Raw genomic sequence first — 20,677 nt, 5'->3', positions numbered from 1 at the left:
GGGGGGGGATGACGTCAGGGCTGCCTTGCCCACCACCGGCACCCACCTTCCCGGTGACGTCACCCCTCCTCCCCCACGCGTGCGCAGTGCGGCGGAGCTGCCCGCCCCCCCCTCGCCCCCCCCCCTTTCACCCCCACCCGCGGCGCGGAGGATGCGGGGCCGCAGGTGGGTGCGGGGTTGGGGGTGCGTGGACGCGCGGGAGGATTTTGGGGTGCAGCCGGCGGCGGGGGGGGGGGGGGGCTGTTGGGATGCTGCAAGGGGATTGCGTGGAGGTGCGGGGCCCCCCCCGGGGCGCGTGCACGAGTGGGGAGGGGGGGGGGCTGCGTCGGGGGCGCGCCGCCGTGGTGCATCGTGGGTAAGGCGTGCATTGCGGGGTGCAGTGGGGGGGGGGGTCTTGGGGGGCTGGTGGGCGTCGTGGTGCAAGGTCGCGGGTAGGTCTGAGGGCGCTTGTATTGGGGGGGGGGGGCGGCTTGCGGTGCATTGTGGGGGGTGCCCGTGTTGGGGGGGGGGGGGGCCGCTGCCCGCCCCGGGGGTGCTCCGCTGTGTGTCAGCGTCCGTGCAAGGGTGGTGCGTCGTGGGATGCGCGCGCGCGGGGGGGGGGGGTGGGTGGGGGGGTGTTGCACGGGTGCTGTGGGAGCGTTTGGGGGTGTTTGGGGGGGGGGGGATGTGCAAGCACGCACAGAGCTGCACGTCCGGGGGGGGGGGGGGGGGGGGTCGCGGCGTGGAGGAGCGAGTGGGGAGCTCGCGTTTGGGGGTGCCCGGAGTGGGGGGGTGCCCGCTTGCACGGTGCGTGGGGGGGGGGGGGGGGGCGGGGCGCGACGGGGCGCGTCGGGCACAGGGCACGCGTGCAAAGGCGGGCGGGCGCGCGCGCCGCCGGGGGCGCGCGGTCACCCTCCAGCGCACGCGCCCAGGGGCGTTACGGGCGCGCCCCCCCCCCCCACACACACACACACACGCGTGGGGGGTGCGTGCCGCGGACCCGCCGAGGTTCACGCGCACCCAGCGGGCGGCACGTTTTGGGGAGGGGGACGCTAGCGAGGGACTCTCAAGACACGGCTGAGGTACTCTCAGGATACTACTGGGATGCTACTGAGGTGCTCTCAGGAGCCGACCGAAATGCTGTCGGGATATTCTGCGGGCAGCACCGAGGCACTCTCGGGGTGGCCCTAAGATACTCTCAGGATACTATGTGGATGCTACTGGGGTACTGCCAGAACGCTGCTAAGCGACTGTCAGGGCACTCCCAGGATGCTATCAGAACGCTGCTCGGGTACTGCCAGCACCTCCCAAGGGTTGGTACTGGGGGAGTAGTATGAAGGTACCGCCGGAGCAGCGCTAACACGCCATCAAGGGACTCTGGATTCTGCAACAGATACGGTTAAGTTGCTTTCAGCGTAGTAACGTGGCACTAAGATAATATCTGGGTATTACATTGCACTTCCAAGATACTATCAGGACACTACTAAGATAATAACCGTATACCATTATACCACTGCTAGGATCCTATCAGGACACCGCTCATACACTGCTGTGATACTGTCAGGGTGCTGTTAGGATGTTACTAGGACACTATTGGGATGCTCCTGACACAGTAACTCCTACCTGTGCTACTACAACATCAGGGTAATGCTGAGCTATTCAATGGCTGCTACTAGGATAATAATCTCAGTGTAGCACAGAGGTACTATCAGGACTCTGCGAAGCTGTTATCAGGATACTGCCTGGATACTCCAAAGGTACCGCTGAGATACTTTCACAATACTATCGAGGCACTACTAAGACACTACAGGGCCATTACTAGGATACTGCTAAGATAGTATCAGGGTACTACTATGATACTATCAGGATATTATCATAATGCTGCTAAGGTGCTATCAAGACAGTACTCATTTTTTAGTAGGATGCTGTCAGGACACTAGTAGAATATCAGTAGGATACTTCTGAGATACTACAAGGGCACTAGAAAAGATAGGGGTAAGATACTTCTGGGATACTATCAGGGCAATGCTCAAACTTTTGCGGTACCGTCAGCACATTACTGATACTAGTGTGATACTTCCAGGCCACTACTAAGATAGTAGTGCTATAGTATAAGGATACTACTAAGATACTACCAGTTCAGTATAAACGGTAGTGTTACAATACTTGTTACATACTGTCAGGGTAGCACTAAGCTATTTGGGCCACTGTCCACACTTTGTCACTACTAGTAAAGTACTACTAGTGTAGTGTCAGGATGTCAGCATATTTCTACCAAGACAGTACTAAGATGCTGTTGGGATACTACTAGGATACTACAGAGATACTGTTGGTTGTATAATAGCCCTGGCAGTAGGGTTTCAGCCCACACGGCGGCAGCAAAGGGAATGGGGGGCCCTCGTGTTGTAACCTGTGAGTAGCCCGGTGCCTCACAGGCAGCCTCTCCCCGCAGCTAAGGCGGCGCATCGGTATTGAGGAGGATGGAGGCGCCCCTGGTAAGCCTGGAGGAGGAGTTCGAGGAGGGGCCCGGGGACGATGGGGGAACCCCACAACGCACTGCAGACCCAGCGCTGGCCGAGCTGGAGAGCTTCTCGGCCGAGATGATGAGCTTCAAGTCGATGGAGGACCTGGTGCAGGAGTTCGACGAGAAGCTCACCGTCTGCTTCCGCAACTATGATGCTGCCACCGAGGGTCTGGCCCCCGTGCGGGGGCGTCTCCAGGCGCAGGAGGAGGAGGAGCGTCTCCAGGATGAGGAGTGAGTAAGGCCCCCCCCCCCTCCTTGCACACCTGCAAAACCCACACGCTCCCAATGCAGACTGGCTCCCTGAATTGCAGCGTGGTCATGCAACACATCAAAGCAGTGGTGTAGTAAGCTGTCAGTAAGCCCTCTCACAGCCTTTGTGCCTCCTTGCACCCTTGAGAGACTTCACTGACCACCTCCCTGCATTGCAGCATGGTCATGCACCATGTCAGGAATAGCGCTGTAGTATCCTGCGAGTAACCACTCCGTCGGGCTCTGCATGCTGCCTTGCATGCTAGCAAGGTACACCCCACAGACAACTCAGCCCCCTGCATCATCGCATAGTCATGCAGCAGCATGGAGTAGCCGTGTAGTATCCTGTGAGTAGGCCACCCTTGGGCCCACATGCCTCCTTGCATGGTCATGAGATACACCTCCTCCCAGAGCATGCAGACCAGCCTACCCCATTGCAGCATGGTTGTGTAGCACATCAGAGTAGCACCGTAGTATCCTATGAGTAACGCCCCTCTGGGGCCTATTGCACTTCCTTGCATGCTTGCAAGATCTCCACCACATGCAAATCAGCCCCCTGCGCTGTGGCATGATCATGCAGCACCTTGGGCTGGCAGTGTAGGATCCTTGGAGCAGCTGTGTAGCATCATTGGAGTAGCTGTGTGAGACCCGTGGAGTAGTTGTGTAGCATCTGTGGAGTAGCTGTGTAGGATCCATGGAGTCGCTGTGTAGCATCCTATGAGGAGGCGCAGCAGGGTGCCCCATGTCGCATTGCAGGGGGTCACGGCAGGCTCAGTCTATGTGAAGAGAGCCCCCGGGGGGCTGAGTGTAAACCTTGAGTAAGGTGTGAGTAGAGCTTAGCCTTTTGCTTGCAATGTGCAAGCTCTGCATCAAGCCAGGGGGCAGAAAACTTTGGCAAAATCCCCTCAACCCTGCCACAATATAGTGGCATTTGCATTACAATCTAAATATTCATTAAAAACCTTTTTTTGTTGCAAAATGCCTCTTTTTTTTTTGCCAGATTTGGGGGGGGGGTGTGGGGGGGTTGCAGTGTTGTTTATACATTAACACCTTTCTAACAGATTTGTTGTTGTTGTTGTTTAAGTGGGATTATTCCCCAGGCTGCAATTCCTAATACTCATTTTTCACCATGCAAAGTGGTTGTTTTCAACCCAAGCACCCCCAAATCTGTTTATTTTGCTGTTGGTTTTTTTTCACCAAAACCCACTGAGGCTGAATTGCTTTTCATAATTGGCCAAATTGACAGGTTTTCAGAGAAAAACGCAATTTGGCCTGGCGCCGGGAGCGCCGCGCTGTCGCCGGCAGCCGGCTCGCTGCGTGCTTTGTGCTGTTTATTGTGTCTTTTTGGGTCAGATTGGGCAAAACAGGGCTTTTTTTTTTTTTTTTTTTTTTCCTCCCTCTTGAATGAGCCCTGTGTGCATGGGCGGGGGATGGGCTGGGGCCTTAAAGGCACTGTATTTCCCTAATTATTAACCAATTCTTACCATAATTAACCCAGAAATCAGCTGCTGCTGCTTGCCTGACCTTGCAGGGTGCTGGCCCTTTAAGAGCAGGAAAAAAAAGCAAAGTTTGGGGGATAACCACTTATTTTTTCCTTATTTGCTGTGGTTTTGTTAAAAATAGGAATATCAGGGTGGGGGGTTGACATGCACGTTTTTGTGCGTTAATCAGTGAAATATGTGATTTCAGGGGGAATTAAGATCAGGTAAGGAAGGAGATGAGATAAATACCCCAAAACAAGCGGTTTGGGGGATGGGGAGGGACAGGCGGGTTTGGGGTGATTTAGGGGGAATTGGGATGTGCATGGACATGGCACCACGTCGGACTAAAACTGCCATTTGTGGTGGGAAAATGGGTGGGCTTACCTTAATTGGGGAGAAATTTTCTAATCTCTTTTTGTGCCTTTTTCCCCATTTTTGACCTTATTCCTGATGTCACCACTTTTCACCGCTTTTCTCCCATTTCCCCCATTTTTCCTCTTCCTCCTCTTTTTCTCCCTTTTCTCCACTTTTCCACCTTTTTCCCCATTTTTCCCCTCATTCCCCCTTTTTTCTTACATTTTCTTTTTCCCCATTTCCTGCGTTTCCCCCCACTTTCTCCTTTTTCCCTTTTACCCCTTTTCCTCCTTCCCCATCCCCCATTTTCCCATCTTTCCCTTTCTCCCCCCTTTTTCTCTTTTTTCCCACTTTCCCCTTTTCCTTCTTTTTCCCCTTTTCTCATTTTTTCATCCATTTCCCCTCTTTTACCGCCATTTTCCTTTCCCCCACTTTTCCCCATTTTCCCCATTTTTGCCCTTTTTTCCCATCTTCTCCTTCTTCACCACTTTTTTCTCCTCTGTTTTCCCCTTCCCCCCTTTTTTCTTGCCCACCCTTTTTTCTTGCCACCCCTCCTTTTTTCTTCTTTTTCACATTTTTTCATTTTTTTATTCCTCCTCCCCCCCCTTTTTTCCTCCCCCTTTTTTCCCCTGTACCTCTTCCCCCTCCCCCATGCATCTTTTTTGGGGTGAAATTGGGCAAAATTAGTCCAGCCCTGCGGGGGAGGATCGGTCACCCCTAATAGTGGCGCAGAGGAAAGGGGTTTAAGGGGGTTTGGAGGAGTTTTGGGGTGTTTCCAGGTGTTTCAGGATTGTATTTTGGGAGATTTTGGGGTGGTTTGAGGGGGTTCAGGGCTTCACAGCTGGTTTTTTGGGTGTTCTGGGGGGTGTTTCAGCGTGGCATTTTTGGATGTGCCAGGGCCATCTTTTGGGTGTTTCGGGGCAGTTTGGGGGTGTTTCAGGGCTGTTTGAAGGTGGCAATTTGGGGTGTTTCAGGGTGGCATTTTGGGATGCTGTGACTGCATTTTGGGCCATTTCAGCATGTTCCAGGGCAACATTTTGGGGAGTTTTGAGACATTTGGGGCGTTGCAGAAATGTTGTGGGATGTTGGGCGATTGGGGGATGTTCAGGAGCGTCGCAGCAGCATTTTGGGGTGTTCCTTTGCGGTATCGGGGCAGCTTTTTGAGGCATTTTTAGGGTGTTTCTGGGCAATGTTTCAGGACAGCATTGGGGGGTCTTTCCCCATGGTATTTTGGGGTGTTTTGGGGTATCAGGGGAGTATTTTGGAGCATTTGTGAGTTTTTTGGAGTGGGGTCTTGGGACAACATTTTGAGATCTTTCGGGGTGTTCTGGGGCAGTGTTTTGGGGCATTTTGGGCACTGTTTCAGGAAAGCATTGTGGAGTGTTTCTGTGTGTTCAAAGGTGGCATTTGGGGATGTTTTGAGGCATTTCAGGGCTTTTTCAGGGTGGTGGTTTGGAGCATTTCAGGGTGGCATTTTGGAGCATTGTGGCTTTGGGGGGCATTTTTGGGTGTTTTAGGATGGCGTTTTGGGGCGTTTCAGGGCATTTTGGAGCTTTGGGACCTTTAGGGGGGTTCTGGGGTGTTCCAGGGCAGTGTTTTGAGGTGTTTGGGGGCCTTTCAGAGGGTCTTGGGGCTTTGTGGCAGTGGTTTAGGGTGGCATTTTGGGGTGTTTCTGGGGCTTTGGGGGCGTTTCGGGATGTTTTGGGGCATTTCAGGACATCATGGTGATGTTTCGGGGTGGCATTTTGGGGCATTTCACAGCAGTCTTCTGTGGTATCTGGAGACATTTTGGGGCATTGCAGTGGCCTTTTGGGGGGTATTTTGATGGCAATGTTTCAAAATGACGTCTGGGGACATTCAAGCATTTTGGGGTGCTTTGGGGTATTTCAGGGCAGTATTTCACGGTGATATTTTGAGAAGCTTTGGGGTCTTCTAGGACATCATTTGGGATGTTTCGGGCATCTCGGTGTTTTGGGATTTGGGGGGGGCATTTCAGGGTGTTTCTGGGGCTGCATTTTGGAGTGTTTCGAGGCATTTCGGCATGCCATTTTGGGACAGCTTTCTGGGAGGCAACATTTTGGCATCGGCGCTCACCACCCGCCTCCCTGCAGGGTCTGGGATGCTCTCACTGATGGCTTCGTCCCCCGGGGCTCCCCCCGGCCCTGGCTGCTCCCAGGGGCTGAGGCCCCCGACGGCACCGACCCCCAGGTACGGCTGTGGCCCCCCCCTTGGCACCCCAACTCCACCCCATCCCTGCATGACCCCTGGGCGATGCTTGACAGCTGTCAATCAGCCCCAAGGCTCAGCAACCATCAGAGCACTGCCAACTACCCAAAAATAGTATTTTGGGGGTGACACGGCACCAGTGCAGTGTTTGTCCACATTTTAGGGGGAAACCACACTGAAATGGGCAAGATTAAGCATTTGGTTCGGCAATCTGTTCTTTGCCAATTTGCCCCCAAGCCAGGGGTAAGGTCGAGTATTTTTGGGGGTAGAAAATAGTGTTTTCTTCATTGTAGTGAGTTCATGCTGTGAATAGCTGCAGTTGGGGTTGTGGGAGGGCTGCAAAGATGCCTCAAAATCGACTGAATTTAACCCATTTGGATATTACGCAACCTGTTGCTAAAGGGGGAAGAGAAGGTAAATTTCTTGGGTTATTTTCTGCTAAAAAGGTGAAATAGCCTGTGAAAAGCGGTAAAAAAGAAGATGCCTCCCTGTCCAACATCTCCATCCAACATGTCCGTCCATGACCTCCCCATCCAGCGTTCCCCTCTGACATCTCCCCGTCTGATGTCCCCATCCAATGTCTCCATCTGACCTCTTCCCCATTCAGCATCACCATCCATCATCTCCCCATCCAACATCCCCATCAATTCCATCCAGCACCTCCAACACCTCCCCATCCAATGTCACCATCCAATCTATTAATTCAAATGACTCTCCACCCAACATCTCCATCCAACATACCTGTACTTCTCCCTGTCCAACTTCCCAGTTCAATGTCTCCATCCAACAACTCCATCCAGTGTCTCCCCATCCGACATCTCTATCCGTCTCCTTGCCACACCTCCCCATCCAACACTTCCCTGTCCATCATCTCCCTCTCCACTGTCTCCAGCATCCCTGTGCAAAGTCCCAGTGCAAAGTCCCTATCCAAAGTCCCATCCAACATTTCCCCATCCAGCGTCTCCATCCATCTCTATCCAGTGTCCCTGTCCAATATCCTTCCATCCAACGTTCATCCCCATCAATGTCTCCACCCAATGCCATCATCCAATGTCTCCCCACCCAGTGTCTCCCTGTCCAGCGTCCCCATCCATGTGTCCATCCGATGTCTCCCCGTGCAACCCCCCCCCTCCATGTAGCATGTCCCCTAGAGCTGTGGTTCCCTGGTGGCTCTCCCAGGGCCGTGTCTGTGTCCGCGCTGGGGCCATGCCTGTGCCGGGCCGTGCCTGCGGTGCCACCGAGGCGGCCCAGCCTGTGTCTCCTGCAGCTCTGCGAGAAGGAGGAGGAGGAGGAGCTCACGGAGAGGAGTGAGCAAGACTCGGGCATCAATGAGGAGCCGCTGCTGACAGCTGAGCAGGTACCCCGGCCCCCACGGGCTCCTGAATGCCTGCGTGTCCCCCAAAAGCCAAGCTGTAGCCCCCTGCCATGGCCTCAGCCCACCCCAGCCCCATGGCCATGTGCTGAAAGCACAAAAAAAGGCCAAATCCCATCGTCGTGGGATGTGGGATGCAGATTTGGGTGTAGATGGAGGCGCAGGTCGTGGGTGCTGATGCGGGATTTGGGTGCAGATAGGAATGGGGGTTCCAGGTGCTGGATGCAAATGGGTGTCGTGGGATGAAGGATGAAAACGGGGCGGGGGCAGAGGTGGGATGCAGCTACAGGATTCCGGTGCGGAGGCAGGGATGCAGATGTGGGATGCACGATGCAGGTGCCGGATGCAGGTTGCCAATGCGGGGAAGGGGATGTGGGTGGGAGACGCGGGGTGCGGGCTGCTGGATAGAAGGTGCGGGTGCAGGTGCACGTACAGGATCCAGGATCCAGGATGAAGGGAGCAGGATGCAGACATAGGTGCGGGATGCAGATTTAGATGTAGGTGCAGGTCCGGGGTGCGAGTGCCCGTGGAGGGGTGTGGATGTGGGATGTGGGATTTGGATGCAGACGGGAATGTGGGATGCAGATGCAGGATGCAAAGGGAGGACGCAGGGTCCAGATGGATGCAAATGCAGGTGCGGATGTGGGATGTGGGATTTGGATGCAGACGGGAATGTGGGATGCAGATGCAGGATGCAAAGGGAGGACACAGGGTCCAGATGGATGCAAATGCAGGTGCAGATGCGGGATGAAGGGGAGGATGGAGGATGCAGGATGCCGATACAGATAGAGGATGCAGGTGCAGTATGAAGAGACCAGATCCCAGATGTGAGGGCAGGACGCAGGTGCAGATGCAGGGTGTAGCTGGGGGCTGCAGGGTGTAGGTGCAAATGGAGGACCCTGATGCCCTGCAGGTCATCGAGGAGCTGGAGGAGCTGATGCAGAGTTCACCCGACCCCGAGGCTGACCCTGAGGGTGATGAGGAGGAGGAAGAAGAGGAGGAAGAGACTGAGGCCGATGCTGAAGGCGAAGGCGGTGGCAGGGGCACAGAGCCCATCCTTCTGCGTGAGCTGCACGCTTTCTCCCCTGCCTTCAACAACAACTGCTCCCATGAAGGTACGGCCAGCAAAATCCAGGCCACTCACTCTCTGGGGACAATTCCAACCAAATTGGACAATTGAGCCTCTCCAGGCTTCAGGGCCGGCTTGCTCCAGTGTTTACACAGTTTGGCCAGGAGGGGGCTCTTGGCAAAAACTGAATCCCACGGATATCTTGCTTTTAGTATTGCTTTAAATGCACCCAGGGTTTAGCCGAGCGCGCCATGCGTTTTGCGAAATGCCCTGCTCTAAATGCATTTTGCGCCTCTCCCTAAAGCACTCGGCATTTTGCAAAACACGCCGTGCCATTCATTAAATGTACTGTGCCTTGCACCGGCAGTGTTGTGCACCATCCTTTCTCCATGCACGCTGAGCTTTTTGCTACGCTTGCCCAGCATTTTGCAAAAATGCCCGGTGCGCTTCGCATTTTGCTGTTTGCGCCCTGCATTTTGGGAAGTGCGCTTTCTTGACAGCGCCGTGCCTGGAACTGAATGTGCTGGGCGCTTCACCGAGCCATGCACCGTCCATATTCCTAGCTGCACTGTGCGTTTTGTTGAGTGTTTCACTCCTCTGAATGCACCGACTGCCACTAATGCACGGTGCACCGGGCATTTTCCTGATTGCACCATGCATTTTCCTAAGTCCGTGGAAAATACGGTGGTGGTTTTCACTAATTGCATTATGCATTTCCCCAAGAGCACCATGCACGTTGCTAAGCGCACCGTGCAGCATGCGGTACATTTCTCTACATGCACTGTGCATCCCACTAAATGCACCATACGCTAGACTTTTCACTAATGGCATGGTGTGTGTCGCTAATTGCCCCAGGCATTTTGCTAATTGCTCTGCGCATTCCCTTAATTGCACAGTGCATTTCATTTACTGCACCATGCATGTCACTATTTGCACCAGGCAATTCTGCAGTTGCTCTGGGCATGTCATTTATGACGCTGGGCATTTCAGTAATTGCACGCTATTTATTTGTTGGTGGTCCAGTAAATGCACTGTGCATCCCATTAATCATGTGATGCATTTTAACAGTTTCAGTGTGCATTTCATTAATTGCCCTGGGAATGTCACTAAATGTAGTGTGTGTTCAGTTGCACCATGCATGTCACTAATTGCACAGGCATGTTACTAATTGCATCAGGTGTTTCACTTATGCACTATGGATTTCACTGATTGCTCCGGGCATGTCACTAATTATATCAGTCATTTTACTAATTGCACCAGGAATGACACTAATTGCACTGGGCATTTTACTAACTGCACTGGGCGTGCCACTAACTGTACCGAGCATTTCCCTAGTTGCACTGTGCCTTGCGCTTATTGCACTGGGTGTTTCACCAGTTGCGCCGGGCAGCACGCTAATTGCCTCCCGTGTCGTAATAGTTGCAGCGTGCGTTTCACTAATTACGTAACGCAATGTTCCAAACTTCAGTGCGCATGTCGCTAGTTGCGCTGCGCATGTCACTAGTTGCACTGTGCATTTCATTTATTGCACTGTATGTTTCGCTACTTGCACCAGGCATCCCACTAATCGCCCCCAGCACCTTCGTAATTGCGCTGCGTGCCTCGCTAGTTGCGTAAGGTATTTTGCAGACTTCAGCGTGCGTTACGCTAACTGCACCGGGCGTCCCGCTAATTCACCGGGCAGCATTCCCTAGTTGCAGTACGCATTGCGCTTACTGCACTGGCGCCTCACCAGTTGCACCGGGCGGCCCGCCGCTCAGCCCGCGCATCTTAATAACCGCAGCCTGCGTCTCAGTAATCGCAGAAAGCATTTTGCAAGCTTTCGTGGGCATTTTCCTCATTGCACCGTGCGCGTCGGCGATTGCGCCGGGCTTTTGAGTAATTGCTCCGGGCGCGCCACGAGTTGCGCCGGGCGTTCCGCTCGTTGCGCCGGGCGGCCCGTTAGTCGCCCCGCGCGTCTTAACGAACCCAGCGGCGCGGCGCCCGTCCCTAACGGCGACACCCGGGCGGCAGGGCTGGGGCGGCTGTCGGCGCGGGAGCTGGTGGCGGCGGCGGGGCGCGCGGAGGCGGCCAGCCGGGCGCTGTCGGCGGAGCTGGTGGCGCAGCTGGCGCGGCGGGACGAGCTGGCCTTCGAGAAGGAGGTGAAGACGGCGTTCATCGGGGCGCTGCTGGCGGTGCAGGGGGAGCAGCGGGAGCAGCGGGAGGCCGCCCGGCGCCGCCGGCGCGACAGGGGCCTGAGCCTGCAAGGCGGGCGTCCCGAGCGCGGGAACCACATGCCCAGGAAGGTGGGGAACGGGGGTTTGGGGGCGGTTGGGATGGGGCTGGGCGGGAGATGGGCTGTGGGACGGGAGGGACGTGGGGACGGGGGGATGTGGTGGGGCAGGGGTTGGGGGACGGGGCGGAGGGACGTGGGACGGGGACACGGGGCAGGGGGATGAGGGATGGGGACGTGGGACAGGGATGCAGGGACAGGGGATGAGGGATGGGGATGTGGGACGGGGACACGGGGCAGGGGGATGAGGGATGGGGACGTGGGACAGGGATGCAGGGACGGGATGGGCGACAGGATGGAGCAAGAGGGATGTGGGACGGGGGGATGTGGGATGGGGGGACATGGGACAGAGATGCAGGGACGGGATGGGTGACAGGATGGAGCAAGAGGGATGTGGGACGTGGGGATGGGGGATGGGGGAATGTGGTGGGACAGGGGTTGGGGGACGGGGCAGAGGGACGTGGGACGGGGACACGGGGCAGGGGGATGAGGGATGGGGATGTGGGATGGGGATACGGGGCAGGGGGATGAGGGATGGGGATGTGGGACGGGGATGCAGGGACAGGGGATGGGCGACAGGATGGAGCAAAAGGGACGTGGGATGGGGGGATGTGGGATGGGGGGACATGGGACAGGGGGTTGAGGCGTGGGGGAACGTGGGACGGGGATGCAGGGACAGGGGATGGGCGACAGGATGGAGCAAAAGGGACGTGGGATGGGGGGATGTGGGATGGGGGGACATGGGACAGGGGGTTGAGGCGTGGGGGAACGTGGGACGGGGATGCAGGGACAGGGGATGGGCGACAGGATGGAGCAAAAGGGACATGGGACAGGGGAATGTGGGATGGGGGGACATGGGACAGAGATGCAGGGAGAGGGGGTGGGTGACAGGATGGAGCAAGAGGGACGTGGGGATGCGGGGACAGGAGAAGGGATGGGGCCAGGGGGATGGGGGGACAAAGGGTTTGGGCGGATGGGGAGCAGGGGGACGTGGGGACAGAAGGAGAGCGGGATGTGGGACAGGGTAATGGGGGGACCTGGATGGGAGTCAGGGTGCCGGGGGGGACGTTGGTGCCGGGGGAGGCGTCACGGGTGACATCCGTGTCCCCGGGAGGTGACTGGGGGTGTGTGGTGGTGTGTGTCCCCAGCGCTTCAGCATGGAGGGCATCTCCAGCATCCTGCACTCCGGCCTGCGCCAGACCTTCGGCCCCACCGCCAACGAGAAGCAGGTGCTCTTCTTCCCCCCAAAATTGCCCAAATCTGTCCCCTTTCACACTCCATCCCCCTGCATGCCCCAAACCCGTTTTAAAATATTTTTTAATTTTATGACCCCGCTCTGTCCCCTACCCTCCGCTAACCCATCTTGCAAAAATCACCATTTTTCACACCAAAAAATCCTCCCTAAGCAGGGGTTCACGGTTGGGCGGGTTTCGCAGCATGCAATTAATTCAGTACCCCCCCAAAATACCAGCAAATTTAATGGCATCACAGGAAAATCGCAGACATACTCTGCTTTTGCACCAATTTGGGGTGATTTGTCTCAAGGTGGTGCAAAAAATAGGCAGGTTTGTGCTATCTGGGTGGTTTTGGGGTGGGTTGCTTTTTTTTTTTTTTCAGTACCTGAACACGGTGATTCCCTATGAGAAGAAGGGGTCGCCACCCTCTGTCGAGGATCTGCAGATGCTCACCAACAGTGAGTATTCATTCAAGCTGCCGTTTTGGGGCAGAACCAGACATTTTGCATCTCCATGGTGTGGTCGATTTGGGACGCAAATGCACATTTTGCATTGCTGCAGCAGCTGTGATCTGGGTGCATCATTGCAACGCAGCCAGTTTGGGGTGCGATCCCCCCCCCCCCTTTTTTTTTTTCTGGCATCGTTGCAGCACGGGCAATTTGAGGTGCTACCACCCGTGTTGCATCATTGCAACAAAGCCCATTTTGGGGGAAAAAAGGCCTGTTTTGCAGCATGGCAGCACAGCAGGTTTGGGGTGCGAATATCCATTTTGCGTCACTGCAGCACAGCTGATTTGCAGCAAACCACCCCCCTCCATTTTTGCACCTTACACCAGCACCAATCTGGGGGTAAAACAGCCTTTCTGCATTGCCACGGATTGGCTGACTGGGGGTGAAAGTGCTTTTTTGGGGGATGCTCTCAGGCCTGGTGCATTGTGGGAGACTCTGGCAGTGTCTCTGTGGCAACTGTGGGACTGGTCTTGGTGGGGAAATGGGACATTTGGGGGGCAGTGGGGCCAGGCTCACAGCTCCATTCCCCCTCACAGTCCTGTTTGCCATGAAGGAGGGGAACGAGAAGGTGCCCACACTGCTCACGGACTACATCCTCAAAGGTATCTGCTCACCTTGTGCATCCCTCGTGCACCCCTCGTGCATCCTTCATGCAGTTCCCGTGAAGTCCTTGTCCCTCTGTGCATCCACTGTGGATTCCTTTTGCATCCTTGTGCATCCTTTCTGCATCCTTGTGCAACTCCCTCGCATCTTTCATGCACCTCCTGTGCATCCTTGTGCATCTCCCATGCATCTTGTGTGCATCCTTCATGCATCTCCATGCATCCCTTATGCATTGTCGGTGCATCCTTTGTGCATCCTCTGTGAATCCTGCGTACATCTCCTGTGCAGCCCTCATGCATCCTTTGTGCAGGCCTTATGCATCCTCCCACACCTTTGTAGATCACTGCATCTTCCCTGGACTTCACTTGTACCTTGTTACGTGGCCCACCTGCTTCCTTCATGCAGCCTCACGAACCCCTGTGCAGCCCCTTCCACCCCTCACGCACCATCGTGCATCCCTCGTGCATCCCCATTCATCCTCCGTGCATCTCCTGGGCACCCCTCATGCATCGCCTGGCCATCCTTGTGCGTCCCTGTGCATCTCCCACACAGTTCTCATCCATCTCTTGTGCAGCCTCCTGCACCCTTCATGCACAATCGTGCATGCCTTGTGCATTCCTCCTGCATCCCTTCCATGTTCCTCCTGCATCCTCTCTGCACCCCATTTGCAGCTACCGGGCAGCCTCATGTAGCACTCATGCATGCTTGTGCATCCTTGTGCACCCACGTGCGCTCGTGCACGCTCGTGCGTCCTTTCTGCATGCTCTCGAATCCTCATGCATGCTTGTGCATCCTTGTGCACGCTCATGCGTCCTTTCTGCATGCTCTCGAATCCTCATGCATGCTTGTGCATATGTGCATACTCATGCACCCTTGTGCACCCCCGTGCACACTTGTGTATCCTCCTGCAGCCCTCGTGCACCCTCATGCACCATTGCACACCCTTGCACACCCGTGTATCCTCGCGTTCTTTTGTGTATCCCAGTGCAAGCCTGTGCACCCTCGTGCATCCTTGTGTGCTCATGCATCATCGCACATCGTCGTGCATCCCCGTGCACGCCCGTGCATCATCGTGCACCCAGGTGCAACCCCCATACGTCCCTGGTGCACCCTCGTGCGCGCCAGTGCACACCCATGACCTCTCTCTTTGCAGTGCTCTGCCCAACCTGATGCGGCGCTGCCCTCGTGCCCCCCTACCCCGGCGCCCCTCGAAAACGGGGCCAAACCCGAGGAAAATGGGTCGCCTACGGCCCCCCACCCTCCCCCCTGCACTCCCCCCACCTTTGCACAGCTGGGAAATAAATAATTCGTTTCATTAATTAAGCAACCAGCCTCTGGCATCTTCATCCCCCCTGGCTTGCGACGTCGGTTTGCAACTTTTCGAGAGAAAAATGCACTTTTTTGGTGGAAAATACCGACAAGGACTTTGCTGCGATGCTCATGAATATTTCAGAAATTTATAAAATATGCAAATTTCTGGCTAATGAACTGCTGGGTGCTCAGAGCTGGCTGCAGCGCTCCAGGCAGCTGCCATGATCAGAGGGGCAAAATTCAGCTGTAAATTCCATTTTGAGGGCATTTTTTTCCACTTTTAACTTTTCTGCAGCCCTGTTTTCTGCTAAAAATTGTGCAAAAATCACCTTTTTTTTTCCCCAGAAAATCATCCCATTAATTAGTACTGGCTTATTAGGGAAGGGGGGGGGTCCATTTTGGGGAAAACTGCTCACTTTTGGGGTTTGTTACTCATTTGGGGGGATAGTCCCTAATTTGGGGGTCTTTGCTTATTTTTTGAGAGTGTCATCCATTTGGGGGGTATATTCAGTTGTTTGGGGGGAAATTGCTCATTTTGGGGAGTATTGCTCATTTTGGGGAGTTTTACTCATTTGGGGGAGCATCATGGTTTTGAGGTGATCAATCATTTTGGGGGCACCACTCCAACAGAATCACTTAATTTTGGAGGAGGATCCCTTATTTTGGGGGAGCCTTGTTAATTTGGGGGAAGTAGTGCTTTTGGGGGGAAACACTTCAATTTTGGGGAGCTTCCCTTATTTTGGGGGAGCGTAATATGTTTTGGGGCAGTATCACCCAGCTACGGGTGGGTCACTCCTTTTGGGGGAGCATCACTCATTTTTGGATAACATAATTAATTTGGGGGGAGAATCACTCATTTTTGGAGAAAATAACTCATTTTGGGGTGAGCATCACACATTTGGGGGGAGAATCACTTATTTTTGGAGAATATAAGTCATTTTGGGGTGGGCATCACTCAAGAGGGGTGTAACATTTTGGGGGAGCATCACTTATTTTGGGGCTGTATCACTCATTTTGGGGGAGCATCACTTTCGGAAGTGTAAATCCTATTTGCACCGCATCACTCAATTGCGGGTTTTGGTCAGTTCACCCGTTTGGGGGCTGATTCACCTATTTGGGGGGAATTGTGCCCATTTGGGGGGGGTTATTCACCCATTTTGGGGCTTCTCCACTAGCAGGAAGAAGCTGCCAATAAAATACAGCTGCGAAACCTCATCTCGTAGCACTTTATAATAAATGGCCATGAATTAATACTAAATTACAATGAATCCTTTATGAAATTACAGATTACATTCACGCCAGATCAGTATCGAAAAATAGGCTTTTCTGCCCATTGCATCACTTGGGTTTTTTTCCCCCCTGGCTGCTGTTTCTTTTTTTTTCTCAACTCTTCAAGAGCCAGAAAAAATAAGGACAAAACCGGCAAAAAGCCGCAAAAAAAAAATCCTTCTTACAGAAACCTGCATTTACAGGAGGAACCTGCAGAAGAAAATGCCTTTATTATTTCTGCCCCGCATCATCCGGGTTTGCTTATGTGTTTCCCCCGCACCATATTTTAAGGCGAAATTCGCCGTTTTGCTAGCATTTAAAAAAAACCCAAAATATGTTGGTTTTTTGCAGAGCTGCCCTCCCCCATGGCTCCTTTGGGGTAAAACTCCACCGTTTTCCCACGCAGGTAGACAGTAGCAGGGAGAAATCATCTTTCCAGCAACAATATTGAATTTCCTCCCACCCGGGTGAATCTTGGGGGTCACCATTCAATTTTGGGTGAAAATCTGCATTTTTTAAACCCATTTTTTTCCCCCACTTTTTCCTGACGCGGTGCCAAAACGCCGTGGGAAAGTCTTACTGCCGGCAGCCTTTGCCCCAACTCTGCGTCCAGTCTCAGCCCTTAAGGACGAGGATGGGGTGATTTTTTTTCCAGATTCAACGGGTTTTTCACACATAAATTAAAGGATTTGGGGGAATTTCCTCCCTTTTCCAGAAGGTTGCGTCCGGAGTCACCAAACAGCTGCAGCATCGGGGCCAAAACGGGGACGTTTGGACAATCCGGTGGGTCAAGAGCATGAAACCCTCCTCAGATCTGACCTGAAGCAGAATTTGCACTCGTAGATTTTTTTTTTCCCCGCGTGCCGCTACTTATGCCTGTGAATCATCTTTCTGGGGGAAAAACCCCAAAAGCATCAGTCCTGGGGTTGGCTGGGGTTTTTTGCACCAAGAAATCCAAGTGATGGACATGGTGGCCCATGATGAAAACCCACTGTTGCCCAACAGCATCTGAGCATCATGTGGGGAAAACAGCTTCCCTTAAAAATGCTTTTTCTTACCAAAAATGGAAGGGAAAAGGGGAAAATAAGAATAAAACCTGAAAAAAAAATTAATCTGGCCACAATATGTGCCTTGTAAACATGTGTCCTTCACTTCCACACGCTGACGTGGTGGTCCCCGTGCTCCCAATGGCAGCCGGGGCACCTGCCAGCGCCTCCAATTTGCTTTTTTCTCACTGATTTTGTTTTTGTTCTTGCCAATTTTTTTGGCATTTTGGGGGGAATTTTGTTTCTGGTGCTGTCCATGATTTGGGGAGGGTGCAGGAGGAGCTATTCCAGCGAGTCACTGTGGTCCAAGCCAAGGTCGGTACCAGGTGCCGCCGGGAGGCCGCCAGGCTCTTCCTCCAGCTCTTCCTCTTCTTCTTCCTCCTCCTCCATCTCGTCCTCGTCCTCCTCATCCTCCTCCTCTTCCTCAGTGCCGTCAAGGGAGTCGTCATGGGCTGCCAGCATGGCCTGCTGCATGGCCATGGTGGCTGTGGCTGACGAGAGAGGTTGCAGGTTGTCCATGCTGAGCGAGCCTGAAATTAAAAAAAAAAAAATTTATATATCTATAAGGACTTCCCAGCTAATTAATACAAAAAGGATGAAAAAGTGCATAAACCAAGAATAACCCAAGCAGAAAGCTGCACTTGGAGAGAGAGCACCCTGTAGGGTGTCCCACCTGCCCCAGCCATTCTCCAAGGTTGAACCCTTAATTTTTTTAGCTAATGTATCCATTAAATAAGAAGAAACCTTCATTTTTCAGCAGATGCCCAAATTGATTGGGCAGATCTTCTTTTTTCCACCTTCCCTTCATCTTCTCTCTTCTCATCTTGTCTGGTCTGTGTTCATCTCTGCTTTCTTCACCTTCTCTTCATCTTCTTTACTCCTCTTCATTTTCATCACCTATTCTCTCTTCATCTTCTCTTTGTCTCTTTTCCCATCTTGTCTCATCTGTCTTCTCATCTTCATCTTTTTTTCGTTTTGCCTCCTCTTCTCTCCCCATCTCCCCATTTACCTCCTCTCTAGCACCTCAGGAGATATCTCCAGTGATGTCCCATAGTGGGTGATCCTTGAGGACTGTGCTGATCCCGAGGAGATGGCAGTGCCACATTGCCAGCACACTTGTGATGGCCAACTGGATGGACCTTCTTGCGTGGGCTACCTCTTCAACATGTTTTTCCCCACAGGGGCATAAAGGGCTCTAGAAATCCTTAATTACCAATTAAGGCCATAATTTAATGCATGGTCGCCCCATCCAGCAAGGGCAGGGGCTGTCAGGGTTTGTCCTTACCGTCAGGATTTGTCCCCGAATTGCCACCCTGCTGCTGCAGGACCCCAGCGGCGATGGAGTTGGGCCAGAAGCGCTGGGTGGGCCGGTGCTGAGATTTTATTTTCTTGGCTTTGGGGGCTGGGTCTGGGTTGCTGGCGTCGAGCATTGGCTGCAGGATGCGCCGCCGGGCATTTATGAACCTTTCCAGCAAAAAAAGAGACCATTCAAGTAAATAAGAGTCATCACACCAATTTTGAGTTAAACCAACAGACGTTGTAACAATTCAATGAGTTGCAACATAAAACACTTCCAAAAGTGGCTGCATGGTCCCAAAAGCTGGGGGTTTATCCTATTTAATTTGTCTGTGGCATGTTATACCATTGCATTCATTTTTCCAGCTGAGTTGGAGGCTGCTACATATTGGGTTTGCCAGGAGAGGGCACTGAGATGCCGCAAACGAACGCCATCAATTAAACACATCGGAGCCCGCCTCCAAGAAATTGGCCCTGACTGCCCAAGTTACCCGCCAAAAAGCATTATCTAGCACCAAAATAACGGGAAAAAAATTTCTAAAGCCAGCAAGATGATTGCATGGGCCACCAATATGCTCACCAGTTGTTGACTTGCAAGAGGGTCAGGTTGGTTTGGGCGGCGATTTGCCTCTTCTCGTCCTCTGTGGGGTAGGGGTGCTAGAAAAAAAAGAGATGGGGCAGCACAATGACATCCCTGTGTGCAAAAAGGCAGCCCCCAGTGGAAAAAAAAATTAACCACCCCCCCTTCTTTTTCATTTTCCCACCCCAATTTTGGTGGCTTCTTGCATCTGAAAGATGCAAGGCTTAAGGGTGGCATCTGAGACCATCATGGTTTACCTGCTGTCCCTAGGGCTTTTCCAAGGCTTTCCATCAAAGGCTTTTCCTTGAAGGAAGTTAGTATTTTTTGTTTTAGCGATTTTCCTGTAATGTTTTTTGGTAAAGGTGGGATTTGGGCTTCAAAACCCACTGTCGCCCACAATGCTCTTTGTCAGATGCATCAATAAAACACTCCAAAACATCTGCACTGGGAGACCACCAGCACTCAAAGCTTCAACAACCTCCTCCCAACCATGCTAAAATCCTCCTTTCCAACCCCCAAAATGAAATTGTTATCAAACCAGCCCCACGTGTCATTTTTCAGAGCCCCAAGCCAGTGCCAGTGTTGATTCACATCACTTGTTTTCCAGCTGTTTGCCCTCAAAATAATGTGATTTCCTTGACAAAACCACCCAAAGTCATGGCATGCAGGAGACTCCTGTCCCACCAGGGCCTCAGGGATGCTAAAGTGGTTAAAAATGGCTCTCTTTTTGGCAAAAGTATCCTCATTTTTGGCATATTATTTCCAGCATTCCTTCCTCCTGCTGGTGCTACAAAACTTCTAAACCCAATAAAATGATGAGCATCAGTGCTATTAGGTTAAAAACCACATCATCTATGATGTCAGATGGAGAAATCCCGTGGGGAAGCCCAAGCATCTTCTGACCATGAGGACGAGGCTGAGAGCAAAAGTCCAACCATACAGTAGAAGAACAATTTCTTTTAGTTTTTCAATCCAGTTTTGGAAATCTCAAACCATGGGGCATTCCTTGCACCCAACAGAAGATTGCTTCTCAGTTTCTGGTCTTCTAAATCCTTCTCCTGCTTGCAAATCTGCAGTTCATCCCTCCAAAAGCATAGGACATGCACAATGCAGCTTGGGATGGCGGCCCAACACAGTGATGCTCTTGTCCTCAATGCAATAAATCCAAAATTTCCCGTTTTAAAAAAAGGCTGGAAAGTTCCCAACCAGCTGCTGCTCCATGTCCTGGGTCATGTTTTACCCCAAGTTGCTCCTTGGAGCTGCTATTTTCTGTCTTGCTGTTTTCTATGGGTCTCCCACCTT

The 20,677-nt window shown here is 53.1% G+C and overlaps 2 protein-coding genes across 7 annotated transcripts in view; one reads left to right on the top strand and one right to left on the bottom strand.

The window, feature by feature from the left end:
• The first annotated feature begins 120 nt into the window (after nucleotides 1–120).
• On the top strand, nucleotides 121–15,192 carry FEZ1 (fasciculation and elongation protein zeta 1). 2 transcript variants are annotated; one of them, XM_075035012.1, is made up of 10 exons: nucleotides 121–165; nucleotides 2,432–2,734; nucleotides 6,699–6,795; nucleotides 8,081–8,170; nucleotides 9,099–9,300; nucleotides 11,268–11,539; nucleotides 12,675–12,755; nucleotides 13,144–13,219; nucleotides 13,807–13,872; nucleotides 15,027–15,192. In XM_075035012.1, exons 2-10 carry the CDS (start codon nucleotides 2,460–2,462, stop codon nucleotides 15,041–15,043), a joined length of 1,176 nt encoding a protein of 391 aa, XP_074891113.1. In that variant the 5' UTR covers nucleotides 121–165; nucleotides 2,432–2,459; the 3' UTR covers nucleotides 15,044–15,192. The 2 variants fall into 2 exon arrangements, with proteins under 2 accessions (XP_074891113.1, XP_074891114.1); XM_075035013.1 differs by lacking the exon at nucleotides 121–165 and adding an exon at nucleotides 329–355.
• Nucleotides 15,193–16,400: 1,208 nt separating this feature from the next.
• Nucleotides 16,401–20,677, bottom strand: part of PKNOX2 (PBX/knotted 1 homeobox 2) — a 95,527-nt gene continuing 91,250 nt past the window's right edge. For all 5 annotated transcript variants that reach the window (XM_075035010.1, XM_075035007.1, XM_075035011.1 and 2 more), the window contains 3 exons: nucleotides 19,376–19,452; nucleotides 18,785–18,963; nucleotides 16,401–18,029 (listed from right to left, as the gene is read on the bottom strand). In XM_075035010.1, the coding sequence (XP_074891111.1) occupies nucleotides 17,782–18,029; nucleotides 18,785–18,963; nucleotides 19,376–19,452 (504 nt within the window). In that variant the 3' untranslated portion in view covers nucleotides 16,401–17,781. The remainder of the gene's footprint in view (nucleotides 18,030–18,784; nucleotides 18,964–19,375; nucleotides 19,453–20,677) is intronic.

The sequence above is a fragment of the Buteo buteo genome, chromosome 9 (assembly GCF_964188355.1).
Source record: "Buteo buteo chromosome 9, bButBut1.hap1.1, whole genome shotgun sequence".
In the NCBI taxonomy this organism is placed as follows: Eukaryota; Metazoa; Chordata; class Aves; order Accipitriformes; family Accipitridae; genus Buteo; species Buteo buteo.
Note: the sequence above shows the minus strand (reverse complement) of the source record. Positions and strands in the feature narration are given on the sequence as shown.

Bases quoted from the DNA above. Each gene is read 5' to 3' on its own strand.
- FEZ1 (XM_075035012.1), top strand. From the start codon at position 2,460: ATGGAGGCGCCCCTGGTAAGCCTGGAGGAGGAGTTCGAGGAGGGGCCC. The intron at 2,735-6,698 runs GTGAGTAAGGCC...GCCTCCCTGCAG, and splicing joins GAGCGTCTCCAGGATGAGGA to GGTCTGGGATGCTCTCACTG. The intron at 6,796-8,080 runs GTACGGCTGTGG...TGTCTCCTGCAG, and splicing joins CCGACGGCACCGACCCCCAG to CTCTGCGAGAAGGAGGAGGA.